The sequence below is a fragment of the Thalia democratica genome, chromosome 2, assembly GCF_965202585.1.
Source record: "Thalia democratica chromosome 2, ktThaDemo2.hap1.1, whole genome shotgun sequence".
NCBI classification, from domain to species: Eukaryota; Metazoa; Chordata; class Thaliacea; order Salpida; family Salpidae; genus Thalia; species Thalia democratica.
In genome coordinates this window covers 37,765,330-37,780,076 of record NC_139166.1, presented here as the reverse complement: position 1 = coordinate 37,780,076, position 14,747 = coordinate 37,765,330, and the positions used below count along the sequence as shown (strand labels likewise).

General features: G+C 26.5%; 1 protein-coding gene across 1 annotated transcript in view; it reads right to left on the bottom strand.

The window, feature by feature from the left end:
- The window catches only part of LOC145849694 (solute carrier family 28 member 3-like), a 47,719-nt gene that overhangs the window by 19,737 nt on the left and 13,235 nt on the right, over positions 1 to 14,747 (bottom strand). The window contains exons 6-10 of the mRNA XM_082954716.1: positions 12,520 to 12,711; positions 9,324 to 9,465; positions 7,425 to 7,570; positions 6,548 to 6,678; positions 381 to 549 (exon numbers count right to left, since the gene is read on the bottom strand). Coding sequence (XP_082810842.1) covers positions 381 to 549; positions 6,548 to 6,678; positions 7,425 to 7,570; positions 9,324 to 9,465; positions 12,520 to 12,711 — 780 coding nt within the window. The remainder of the gene's footprint in view (positions 1 to 380; positions 550 to 6,547; positions 6,679 to 7,424; positions 7,571 to 9,323; positions 9,466 to 12,519; positions 12,712 to 14,747) is intronic.

Sequence of the window (14,747 nt, the reverse complement as noted above, 5' to 3'; positions counted from 1 at the left end):
TTAGATTATAACTGAAAAGCTGTAACTAAAAAAAATTTAATTAAATCCCAGTAACTTGTCTCCTTGTTTTTGCTTAAGTTGAGACACTTAATTGTTTATTTTACATCTTTAAGTATTACATTGTTATAGTTATTTTAACATTTTTTTGAAAATAAATAAAAAGTGTAAAAATGATCGTAAATTTTATTTAACTACCCTTTTAATAACAATCCTACAAAAGCTAAATAAATAAGACAAATTAAACTAGAGAAATATTTAAAAATATTTTAATATATTAACATCTTAAGTGTTCTTAAAAATTTACAAAAAAAAATCAACTACTATCTTAAGTAATTATATATAAATATCAACAAAAACTTTATAAAAAAGTATAAACTAACCTGAAAATTTAAGTTGTATGGACCTATAAGAGAGCTAAACCATTCCAAAAACCCATTAAGAGCAGCAAGTAAAGATAGAAAAGCGATTAAATTGGCGGCAATATTTAGTACAAGCTGCACAGCACTACATGCACCCGATGAAGCAGCTTCTATTATATTTCTACTATCCCTATTAAAATAAATTTAGTTAAAAAATTTTAATAAGAAAAACAAAATTATTAGATTAATAAAGTTGTCACTTTTTAAACTGATTTGTTGTATGTTTTGTGTTATATTTTCAATTTTAAATATTTACTGAAATTATTTTAATGAAAGAAGCCTAACAATTGTATACAAATTACCTAAGTATTTTTTAAACTTTTACTACAAAAAATTTCAACTTTTAACAGATTATAGAAAAAATAGAATGTATAATTTTGAAGTATAGTTATGTTAAACAAAAATATGCTGTATCATACACTTGCAATGTATATTCACTAACATTGAAAAGAAAACAAGGAAATGCTTTACTCAGAATAAACCAGGAAAAATTTAGTTTTGACACAGAAACGCCAAGGTATGCAACCAGCCTAAGAGACCATAACATGTTGCGACACAGAATACTTAGGACGGAAAATTACAGCATGGAATATAACTCATAATCGGGATCAATCAACTATGGAGACAGTAGAATCGAATGGCTGAAGTCATTCAAATTTGATATTGATGATGTAAAAGTACAATTTCTTTATTTCGAAGAACGCTTAACCGACCATGGCATCATTGAAAACGCAGAGAAGTATTGGGTGCTTCGTGAATTTTGGCTAAACAAAGAAATGTCAGACTATATTTTGTGTACAGCGCCTAAAGATAGAAAATTTTCAAAATCACGTAAATATCTCATTGAAAAAGATGGAGTTTTGCTGCAAGGTTTAAATCCAAAGAAGCAATTTGAATCGGTTAATGGGTACCACCTCAACAAAGAAGTTAGTGGTTGCTTGATTTGAAAAACGATGAGATACTGCAAAAAATTTTATACTTACACCTAATACCAAACCACTTGAAAAACAGGGTGTCCAGTTGCCTTTCATTATGATTAGCAGATTTCAAAAGGTGCGTCATGAATATTTGTGACATGGATTTAAGGAAAACAAGTAAGGAAGCAAAAATATAAGTTATAGTTGTAATAGATTTAATAAAGAACGATCTAAATCAAACTACTATTTTAATAACCAAAGAAACATTAGTCAAAATAATGAGTACAACAGCATAATTGAAAATGACAACCATCATGTAAATACCTACACACAAAACCAAAACATTTTTGTACATGAAGATAATGACAAAACAGTAAAACAATGTTCGTTTGCCACCAGAAAAACTCCTTTAGTTAATACAATTAGAACGTCCAAAACAGCTAGACACAAAAACTCATGCACTAAAAAGAGTTTAGAACTTGGAATTACTGACCGAGTGGTGTGGTTTAATGTTTGCAAGGGCTACGGTTTTATTCACCGTGACGATCAAGAAACTGATATATTTGTCCATCAAACTGCCATTACCAAAAACAACCCTAACAAGTTCTTAAGACTACATGAAGATCTCGTCTAAATTGTTTAAACGATTGAAACATTATTTTGATAGTAAAATCTTAAAAATTAAAGTCGTATTGTAACTCTTGAGGCTTGAGTTAAAGGATTACTATTCATAGTTTTTAGAATTAACTGTAGAGCTAAAGCTCTTCTTACTGTAATATTTTTCAACAGCCAAATGCTTAGAGCGTTTGGTCCTGGGGTCAAGATCTAAATTTTTCTGCTCCATGGTTATAAAAGTGTTCAAAAAAGTAAATATTAAATATTCTAATTTTATAAGTTAAATCTATTTGAGAAATCACAACAATTAGTTGTAATCATAGTTTAAACTTCGTAATCTAAATTAACAACATCAATACAGAAACAAACAATTTATAAACAATATTCAAATAATGTTCAACTGAGTTGACTTATAAATAGAAATCTTAATATTTTGTAATGGAATGCATCATTCATATGTTTTTCTGTTGTTAAAACTTAAGTGTTGGAATGCTGAGTGTCACAAAATCAGTTAACCAGAACACGTATCTCAGGCAATGATATTATTATTATGGGATAGAGTGGTTAGATAAGACCCATAGACTGAGAATTATACACATATTGTTTAAATATAACTGCAAGTAAATCTTTTAGTGTATTTTTGTGGTTTCAATATTAGAATTATTATTTGACCAATATTTAATAGTTTTGGAGTTTTTCAAAATTTTATAGTTCACAATAGTTAAAGTTTTAAAGTAATTTTCACTTAAACTTGAATTGTTTTCAGGTTTTATCTATTCAAAGTTATTTGTAAAAGTAACTTATATTTTTGAAATAGTGTTGTTATAATATAGTCTTGTAGTTCTTTTATATAATGTATACATTGTAGTCCTCCAGGGCCTGAGGTAGGAACTACCTTTAATTGGGGGAAGTCCACTTTTTTTGTGCTAAACGCTTAGCGCGTTTAGCTCTTAAGGTTTTTAATGAATTTATCTTACTCATTAGGTTTAACTTAGTAATTAATAAGTATGTAATAAAGTTAATATAAATAAATTCTTTAATGAAGTGAGTTTATTGAAAACGTGATATTAATGTGAAAATTAGGAAGTAGAAATGATAAAGCAGCCAATTTATTAGTAGAATAAAACTGCGAATATAAACACAAGTAAACACTAAATTCTACAAATTAAAATGTCTTAATAATGTTCTTATAGTGTCTGATTGTCACAATCTTAAATACAAAATAGGTCTTACTAATAATACTACTAATAATACAGAGTCTTAATATATGTCGTGCTTCATGCACAAAGATGGCTAAACTAAGCAAAATATAATACGATAATGCAAATAAGCATCAAGATCTTATAAAACAAAAATAATATTAAAGTTCTTATAATGAAATCGTGTGCGTTTCGCACAGTCTTATGGCTTAACTAAGCACATTACAATACAGTTATACAAATATACATAAAGTTCTTATAAATGACAATCATAACAAAGTTCTTAAATTCAATCAGTGTCTTAAGTTCTTAAAATTAGTGTGCTTTTTGCACGATCTTATGGCTGAGCCAAAAACAAAAATAACGAACAACATATCGAGCTGCGCGTAGTGCGCAAGCTAGAGGCTAATGAGCATTATAATAAACATTGTTAAAGTTTTATTGTGTGATTTGATATAAAATCGTCTAACGCCCCCTGGCAGTCATTTAAAATACATCAAAATGCATATTTTGTTACATTTTCCCACCTTAAAGTCCTCAATTGAAGTCTTTTGGTGGGGTCTTGCAACATTTTTAAGTGTTTCTTACAAATATTAATGCATAATTTTTGAATATTAATTTTCAAAATGTACAAAAATGTTAGATAGTATTATTTTTAAGTTCAAAGTGATTTTTATAAGTGCTTATACAATAGTGAAAAGTAGATAATACTGTCTGTCAGAAATTTTAATAAGTGTTCACTCCATCGGCGGCCGTCAGCTGCTGATTTTTCTGCCCGTCTCTCCAATCTGACCATTTTTAGGCGCTAAGCACCTCTGTCCGTTGAATACCTCTTTTCAACTCGGTTTGATCTCTTTGTAACATTAGCTGTGGTGTATAATAGCTACTTGTGACTTCGAACGTCAGAAACATTGCTTCGCGTCTTTTCAATCATCTGATGACGTATGTGGTATTTTCTCCGTTAGGCTTTGCCCAAGGGCAAGTATTGTTGTTTTCGTATAAAACAATGTCTTGCTTGCTAGCATTGTTAAGAGACAATTTGTAATTTTTTTACAATTTTTATGATTATTATATAACATAATCATGTTTTCTAATAGTATTGCTTGCTTAACCATTAGTTTACAATAAAATCAAATACAAAAGTTTTTGTTATATATACAAGGCAAGCAATAAAAGAACATTAATATATTGATAAAAATTCAAGTTAATATTTCATAAGTCGGTTGGGATTAATTTGTAAAAAAAAAAGTGTTAATAATTTTTTAATATCTAACAGCTTTGTTCAAAAACAACGTTATTAAAATTTTAATTGTCAAAAAAAATAAAGTTTTTAAAGCTATCAACGTCTTTTTATTAGAACACAATACAGTTAACCTCTTAAACATATTGCTTGAAACAAACGATTTTAATAATAACAAGATATAAAAGCAATATGTGAAAGCAATTAAATTCCTACTGTGGCAAAGTTATTAGTTTTAATTTCCATGCTTAGGCAAAATAAACAACATTATTTTTTCTTAAATCGCAAATGCTTTCCGTAAAAATTTACTACAAGTTAAGGCCATAGGGGGGTCCGACATTTTTTTTTACAAAAATTAATTTTGGCTTTTATATGAAAGCTTTAAATACAAACTACAAGCCTGTTTTTATAGAATTCAAAATTATCATTTAACTTTTGAGATATTGTAACTTTAATACAAAGTTTCCGAGACAAACGTATGGACCGCAAATTTTTGGGGTCAATTTTCTCGGAAATTTAAAAGTTCACAAAAAATCTATCCCCTCCTTCATTTTTCAAGCAATCTTTTTCAAATTTTCAGGAAATGTTCCTTATATTAAAAGGAAAAAACGTTACTTTAGAATTTTAATGATGTAAAAAAAATAAATTTTTATCTCAAACATTAAAAAAAAAAGTGTATTTTTTTTCGAAAAAATAATATTTTTACAAACTTTTTTTTTAATTCCAAAGTAACGTTTTTTTGTTACTGTATAAAGATTGGACTGTGAAAGTTTGAAGAAGATTGCTTGAAAAATGTAGGAGATAGATTTTAAATAAAATAGTCTTTTTTCGCTATTTTAGTTTTCCCTTCCCATAGGGGGCCTATTATGCGGCCCGACCTTGACTATTCATATCTCAAAAAATAATTTGAATTTTTCAAAACAATAAAAATAATCTTCAAGCTTGGAAAAAAACCTATAAAATAAGATCAACTTGTAAAAAACATTGTTTGCTGCTCTATCATTTGCTTAAATTTACATAGAATAACTTATAATTGATTCTAAAAATAACTTTAGTTAAACTTTTAAATTGAGTGTTAACTGAATTTATTATCCTATATTGCTAAAAGTTTTTTAAGGTGCTTGCCTGATAAAAAATTCTATTTACCATAATGGAGCGCTAAAGATTAATACTTTTCAGAATAAATTTCTTAACTTCAAAGAGTTTAGTATTTCTACTTCAGTAGCATTAGAAGGTTTGGTACTCATATTAAACACAGGGTCACCATTTGTAGTCCTAAAGGGCCTGTAGGAGCTACTGTTAATATCAACGGGGGTTGCGCGTCTAAGTTAGGGGAAGTGAGCTAGAATTTGTAGGTTCCATGTAGGAGCTACTAGGTAAAGAAGATGCTCTGCCTGCGTCTCTTTTTTCTGCTAAGGGTTTGGACCTTTTTTAACCTGGTGTTAGTAAGTTACTTACAATATTAGGGAATTAGTTTCCTGAGTTTCCTGAACTCATATCGTTAATTATAATTTTAATGAAATTATCAATAAACTTAATTAGTATAATTTAAATGTGATGTGAATTTATTCAAGTTAAAAAACACAGCTAAATCTGTAATAGTGATAAGACAAAACTGCGAATAAACGATAACAAACAAATAAATTCTGATGATAAAAATAGGTGTTATTGTGACAACTAGAAAATTAGAAGTGAAGTGCATTTTAAAGGTCGATTAAAAGTTTAGTAAAAGATTACGTGGCCAAGTTAATATTGACCCTCTCGCGCCACATGGCGGAGATTTTAATAACAAAAATACAATTTTGGTTACAACATCACCCTAACTGTCTTGTGTGATTTATATAAAGTAGTCTCAAATATAATCTAGTACTTATTAGATAGTAATTAAATAAGGTACGATTTAATTATAATGAGTAGTACCAATAAATTAAGTGTACTACAATTCATATCTTACAACTTTTCAAAATACAGGTTGGCAATAAAAACAAGCTCATGATAACAACAACTATCAAAAAAATAAACATTAGCCGCGAATACATGAAAACGATTAAAATTACAAATTAACAAAAAAGGGCGAATTTGACACAGTATCATCCACTGGTTTTTTTTTCTAGTAAAATTTACTATATAGTTTTAATATTAGGCTAAACAACTGACCTTTCGAGCATGTTCAAAGCATCAGGAGAAGAAAATTTAGACTGCTTTGTTTCAGGGTAGAGAAGTTTAGTAACAGCAAGCGCACAAGGAGCAGCCATCACACAAGCTGTTATAACGTACACAGGTTCAATCTGCATATTCAAAAATACATGTAAAACTTTTTGAAGTATGTTAAGTGAATATTAAAATCTACAGATTTAAATTTATTTTACTTTTATAAAAATCATCAAAAACATTATGCTTGTAAAATATAACACTTAACTTAAAAATCAAACTGATAACATTACCAAATTTAGTAAATTTCAATCCAGTTTTTAAATAAAGATTAACTTCAACTTACACTTTCTTCTTAATCAACTTATTTGCATATAACAATAACATAATAAAACTTTTTGACCACAATAAAGATAAATTTAAGATAAAAAGACATAAAAATATACATAAGTTTGATTAATTTTAAACGAAGGCGTATCATAAATTTAAACGATAATTTTAAGGTGACTTTGAAAATCTTAATAGTAGAAATCTTATATTAATTATGAAAAATATTTAAAACTGTATATTCTTAATATTGAGCAAATTTTAAATGATGCATTTTATTGTAGTCAACTAAATATAAAAATATATAAGCGACAAAAAAATGAAAACATTTAGAATTTAAACGTAAATAAACTTAAACTTCAATGAAGTAAATTTTTAGAATAAGTTGTTGATCAATGTTTAAGATAGAATTCTGTATAATTTGTTTTGATAATAGTAAGTAATATATATGTATAAAACTTAAAACAACTAAATTTTATTTAGTATTTATTAAGTTTCTGTTTATTTTAAAATGTTTTATTTTCTATTGACAACGAAAATAAGTAAACAAACTAACACCAAAACTAAGGTAAGCCCCAAGGACACTGCCTGATACAGTGCCGAACCCACAAACCATCACAGCATGTAATTCTGAAGTTGTTAAATTTTCAATAAAAGGAGCAATTAAAAGAGGGGCTTCAGTCTGGCCAACAAATATGTTACCTGTAATATATTAGCCAAACTAATTAATTAGCAAAACTTAAGCTGTGTTCATATATATAGTGCAACATATGCAGCTTATAAAACGCTATACTTGTAAAACTACAGCACATATTTTGCTATAGTTGCGTTTTCATTTAAAATAAATAATGCATTTATTTTTCCATGAAAAGATTTTCAATATTTTTTACAAGTTTCACAGAGTTCTATATTAGTAACTTTATAATCCAAAACCGCCAATTATTTCAGGTTGCCACTCTTTGAGTCAAAAAATCTTCCCTGAGTAACCTTTAACTTCCTTGAGTTTCCCTGAGTTGTTTTAATTCCTAAAAATTTTATTATTTATCAATCAACATATTGAAGAAGCAGCCGCAAGGTTAAAAAATCCTAAATAAGCACTTAAAAATAAATAAATTAAATTTTTTGAACAAAATATTGAAACTGGTTTAACTAAATCTCATTCTAGATCTAAAAAAAATTTCCTGAGACTATTTAAAAAATCTTAAAATTTCCCTAAAATTTTAAGAATAAACCAAAACTGCCCTGAGTTTCCCTTAGTTAATAAAAAAGAACCAAAATTCCCTGAGTTTCCTTGAGATTTTCTATAACTTTAAAATTCCCTGAGTTTCCCTAAATTCCATGAGTTCCCTGAGTGTGAGGCAACCCTGTTATTTATATTAAACCAAGTTGTACATTTTTGTCAAAATTAAGGTTTAATAAAGATTACATAGTTATTTCATTTTTTTTAATTTTAAAAAATAACATTTTTATTTAAGAAAAACCACCCATTTTTTTTTTGTTTTTTTTACCTTAAACTTTTATTTTTCAATATTTTTAAAATTCCAACGTTTCCTAAAAATTTGAGGTCTCTAGCTCAAAAAATGGAGGAGAAGATAGGTTTTTAGTGATTTTTAAAATTCCGAAAAAATTGATCCCGAAGAATTTGCGGTCCATACGTTTGTATCGGAAACTTTTTATTTAAATTACAATATCTCAAAAGTTAAATAATATTTTTTAATTCTATAAAAACTGGCTTGTAGTTTATACTTCAAGCTTTCATATAAGATCCAATGTTATTTTTAGTAAAAAAAAAAATATCGGACCCCCCTATGCCCTTAAAATTAATCTTGGTTTAGCTGCAAAGTAACCTTTTTCATTAAATTTCTTTATACTTCATTCAAATTGAATTAATTAAATACCTACGTACTGCAACAATTATAGCACTGCAGACCTTTCAGGTCCGAAATATATTTTATAGTTTAGTCTTTTACAATCAGATTTCGATAGTCTTTCAACCAAAAAGCTAAAATATCCATTTTAGAAAAGTAAAAACTCTTTTATATCAAGGTCTAACATACTACATTTCTACAATAATAAATAATTGAAAACTCATATCATACACTATGAAATACTTTCAAAGAAACTTATAATTTTTTGCAACTTTTGAAATAGAAAAACAATTAAATAAAAAGTGTCTGAAACAGACATACACAGTGCTTTTAAATGTTTTTTTTTTGAAATTTATTCTAAGTTTTTTTTAAACTCTTTTTTTTAGTCCACTTTTAATACAAAATTACATATGAGGTATGATATAGTTTGATAGAGGTATAGTCAAACATTTCTTAAGAACAGAGAAACTTTAATTATATACTTTGGTTTTGATTTTTATTAAACTTAAGTTGTTTAATACAATAACTTTTATTTTTTTTAAATTAGTAGGGAAACGATTATACTTAATAAGAAAACCAAGAAATACCTGCGGCAACCATGGATTCTGGTGGGGAAGTACGAAGAATAATTCTCATGACCCAAGCAATCTTTAATATTAGCCACTGCATTGCTCCTAGATGGTATAGCGTTGATATAAACGAACTGAAAAATATCACAATTGAAAGAACCTGAAAATAATTAACTTAGTTTAGAAGATTCTAAAAAATAGCTTAAGTTATAAATTACGTTTTAAGTCAAACTTTTTAAATCTTCTCAAGAAAATGTAAACTTCAAAAATTTTTATTTAAAATAAACTCTTATCGTGTTGAATTACGTTCAAAACTTATTAATAGCGAAGATTCCATCAATAAACAAAACAAAAACACTTAATTGTCTTAAATTCAGCTAACTACAAGTACAATTTTGTAAACGGAAAAAAACTGACAACACAGAATAACAATAGAAAAGAAACATTTTTATTTTAACCCCTGTTCAAACTAAACATCTCAATAAAATTAAGTTAACATTTTTTTATATTGGTAAATACAAATTAGCCACTGTCATAACTAAAAACAGAGGACAATTTAACATAAGTATAACAGTAAACACAATCAAAGATATATACCGGAATCATGCATCAACATAAAAGATAATAAATAGGAATATCAAATAATATATGTAATTTAAAATACAAAAGTTAAAATAACTACATATAATGGGACATCATAAACGGAACAGAAGCGAAGATCAATTCTAAAATGGCTATTAATAATGCATATTTGTAAAAATTTGAAAAGTAAATGATAAAAAAAATCTCAAGTTTTAAACAACAGATCAAAAAAAAAATATGCTAAAACAACTTAGCTTTAAAGTTAAACACAAACAAAACCGAAGCTGCAAATACGAGAAGTATTTATTAGATGAATTGCTTTCAATCATATTTAATAATCTTATATCATACTGTATTGGCTGTGTAGAATCGCAAGTTTCTCGTCTGAGCAATTCTAGAGTTTTACACTACTATAGCAAATATAAATAAAAATAAATTATACAGTAATCTTCCTTTATTCTACCAACATATGTTTCTGTGTGTCAACGAATCAACACACAGGGTTCTGTAAATAAATATTTACTGTAATGAGAGAATAGAAGCATAGAATAAAGTAGGTGTATATATGTTTTCATTAAAATAAGATATACTCTACAGATAATAGTTATTAATAGGTGAAATACTTAATATTAAATCCGACTATTATAAAACTATATGATATTTGTAATTATTAAGTCTAAAATAAATAAGTAAGCTAAATTACACAACAAAACATAATATAAACAAACAACTTACGTTAATAGGAAAGATAACTAAATCAAAATTTACTGTTGTTAACTAACGAAAAAAATACATTCGTTACAACTAATAATTACGTCACAATGTAAATGAGGTTATTTAAATTATTTAATTTGTATTGTAAGAACATTAATTTTGTTTTTATGTAATCTATTTTGAACAAAAATAAAACATTAACCATTAGTTAGTAAATCAATAAAACTTAACGACGCTGAAGGCAATAAAAGTCACAGAAACTCGGTGTAACATAAATATTATATATTGAATGTTAGTAATGATTGAATCAAAGTTATATAGAACTAGGAAGCAGATTTAGTTCAAATGTAAAAATCAAAAAGTGTAAAAATTAAAAAATTAAACTTTAAGGAAAAAACAAAACACAAAAAACATAATTATTACTAGGCTTACAATGTACTGACCGATAATTAATTTACAGCGACATACATAAAATCATAATGACCTGAATTAAATATATATTGTATTTTATAATTAATAAAATAATTAATTGGTAAAGTAGGAGTCGGCTGTTTAATTTAAATATCCCATACAGATATTTTATATATTTAATAAGTAAATTGTGTTATATGTGAAAGTTAAAATGTAAAACAACAAGGTAGTCATATGCTAAGTATAAACCTGCAGTAAAAAACCTACTAGCTCTCTTGGGCGTAGTAGGTAAAAAGCACGGTTTATCTGTGATTTGAATACAGGCTTCCAATTAAACTTGGAACTTAACATATAAAGGTGTTAAGAATTATAGTCGGAGGGTAAAGTGAATATATGAAATTTCAGAGAATAGAAAGTGACTTGTGTGAAATAGATATAAATAATAAATGAATAAAACTATATGTTACTTAGGATATACAATTATATTAATATATGTTAAGTGAATGTGTGTGTGTATGTGGAAGGTGAATGAAAAGCATGAAAGGTGAGAAGGCGCCAAGGTGTTATTTGAAGAAGAACCGTCGGTTGTGTGCACAGTTGTTTGAAATATCACGTCATTTATTTAGTAATTGTTTACTATCTTCTGCTAAAATTGCCATTCGTTCAAGGTTGCATATTTGGCAGATCTTGCTCGCGCTACTGATGTTATTGTTGGCGTGGTGGAGGATGCTCCATTCCATTTCTGGTTTGGTTCCATACTTATCAAAATACTGCCAAACGGCCAAACGAAATCTGATAATCTTGTACTATTCTTTTTATTTACATGCTTAAAAGTATACTTATGCCCGGTGTACCTATCTTTAAAGTGACCTCCTGTCGAACCAATATACACCTTATCCTTATTATTATCATTAACATTATTATTATTTTTGTTTTTATCTTCACTAAGTTTACATTTAACACGCACCTTATACACAACATTTTTAATTAAGCAGTTACCATGTAACGGATCATTTCTCACATTGTAACCATGTAACCGATTTCTATTTTCTCATTACAGTAATTATTTTTTTACAGAACCCAGTTGAAGTGTGTTGATTCGTTGACACACAGAAACATATGTTGGTAGAATAAAGGAAGATTACTGTATAATTTGTTTTTATTTATATTCCAGTGAAGTTACTTTACTAGGATCTTTTGTTAGCAAACAATTAAAACTATATTTTGAACAGTTATAGCAAATATACTCATTTATTTAACAACATAAAAGTAACTTAGTTTTCAGAATGTAGAGTGTATTTTCATACTTAAATAGTTACAGATTTATAACGTCACCTTACTTATAAATCTTTTACAATTCTAATTCGCTTTTATTCATCACTTTTTAAATGTTTAAACACAAAGCTCTTAATATATGTGATGCAGTTACTGTTTTTATTTTAAAAACTTTTTTTTACTGTTTTACATAAATATTTGTTTTTCATAAGAAATATAAGTTTGCTTTAACCTTAAAAGCAAAAAAATGCTGTGCCCATGAAGAACCAAATACAAATTCAACACCATTATCAACACAATTAATAAAATTTTGAACTATCTCTCCAAGATATTTAAAAAACTGGTATCCAACATCTGTCCTAAGCAATAGAAATGCAAGCAGAATTTGAATCAGACAGCCTCCAAAAACTGGTCTGTAATGTACCTATATTAAAAGTAATTAAGGTAAAAAAGCTAATTAATTATTATAATAAACTGCTATTTGCATAAGTAGAATTATATTATTTTATGCTTAGTTTTAACATACTTACACATTTATTACGATTCTTAAAGTTGTATTACTAAAAGCAGTTTTTTAACTGTAAATCTTCTTATTAGCATCAACATCTTTCAATTGCAAACAATTTATGAATAGCGTGGTATAAACAAGGTTGCCATAGATTTTTTTTAATTTTTTTTCAGGTTTTCTGAATTTCTTCCAGGTTTGTTAAAATACGTTTTTTAGTAAAATGTTGTTATAAATTTGAGTTCAAGGTAAAAACTGTCTTAAGTAGTATAAAAATGTTGAAAAGATGCTGTAATTATACTTTAAAAATTATAAAAATGAAATTGTTAACTATACCAAAAAGATTTATTGTATATGATAGGTTTTTCGCAATTAATCAAAATTTCATTATACAGATGTAAAAGTTGTTTAAAATTTTAGGTTTTTACAGGTCCTTTTTTTTTAATTTATAACACTCCAGTTTTTTCCAGTTTTTTTTGGTCAAATTCCAGATTTTTTAGGATTACAGGTTTTTTGGCAAACCTTTATAAAAATATTTCTTAAATAAATTTAAAGAAAATTATAAACAAAACATTATTAAAATTTTTAATTACCTTAACAATTAGTGCCAAAAAAATATAAATTTATTAAAAAATTCTGTTATTTATCTTCTGTAAAGAGTTTTTTAATGAACTCTTAGTTAATGCATTTTAAAATCAATTTTTTGGTCATAATGACCAAAATCTTTTTATGCAGTTTGATTAGTAACACATGTACAAGCTATTATTTTTAAAATCATGATAAGGCAATAGGGGGTTAAGAGCTTTTACAAATTTATTTAATTTCAAAAATATCTAACTTAGCTATCAGCAGTCGTTAATTACCTTTCTTAAAATTCTAATCAGTTATTGAAACATAAAGGTATTAAGTTGGAGAGTTCAATAAAATCCTTTAGCAAGGACCAAACTAAAAAGGCAAAAAAAAGTTGACTTCATTTGAAAATTTATCTTCATCTACAATTTTTAATAAATTATCCTAAACTTTTCAACTTATTTTTAACTTAATAATAAACAATTCTTTCATAATATTTTTTGATTTCAAGGAATCTTTTCTCCAAATTATTTTTTTCTCATTATATTTCTATTATATTTGCTCATTTTCTCAAACATTGTCATTACTCAAAAAAAAATCTTTATGTGTTTAGTCATAAAGGTTCTTATTTAATGGTTACACTTAACACTTCGTGAAACTTTGAGGTCAACTGTTTTATAAATCAAGGAAAAGGTAGATTGTTACAGTAAACTTTTCAAAATTCGAAGAAAATGGCAATAAATAATTTATACTCAATATGTTTGTAACGAACTATATCTTAAAATTAATTGAATTTTTTTTTATTTGTTTATAAGTATAGTGTATAATTATAGCTTTGAAAAAGAAGAATGATAATTTAAAGTAAAAAAAAATTTACCCTTCTCTATGGTTTTAACATTACGTTGCATATAGTATCATTTAAATACAAATACGATATTATTTAAAAACAATTTAATTTTTTTATAACTAAGTTTATAAAAAAAACAAAGCTTGAGTTTTATTTTGTTTGCTTCTAAATACTGTACCTTTCAATACTACTAAACAAGTCATTTTATATAAAATATATGTAAAGATAAACTTATTACAGAGTTGCCAAGGGCTTTTTTGAAAAAAATTTCATTGTTTTTAAGACACAAGTTTTTTAGGCTATTTTTTATATAAATTAAGTTTGAGCTAAAAACTGTCTTAAATCATATTGTATATTAAAATTTTAAGAAGATTGTTTAAAAATTTAAAAAGAACATAGATTAGATTTACTAAACATTAGATTTTATGAAACGTTTGTAGTTATAAACTTTAACTCCTTATATCTTCATTATTATTTATATTTGAGTTATATTAACATGGTTGCCACTGATCAAGCTGAAAAAAATTTCCTGACTTTT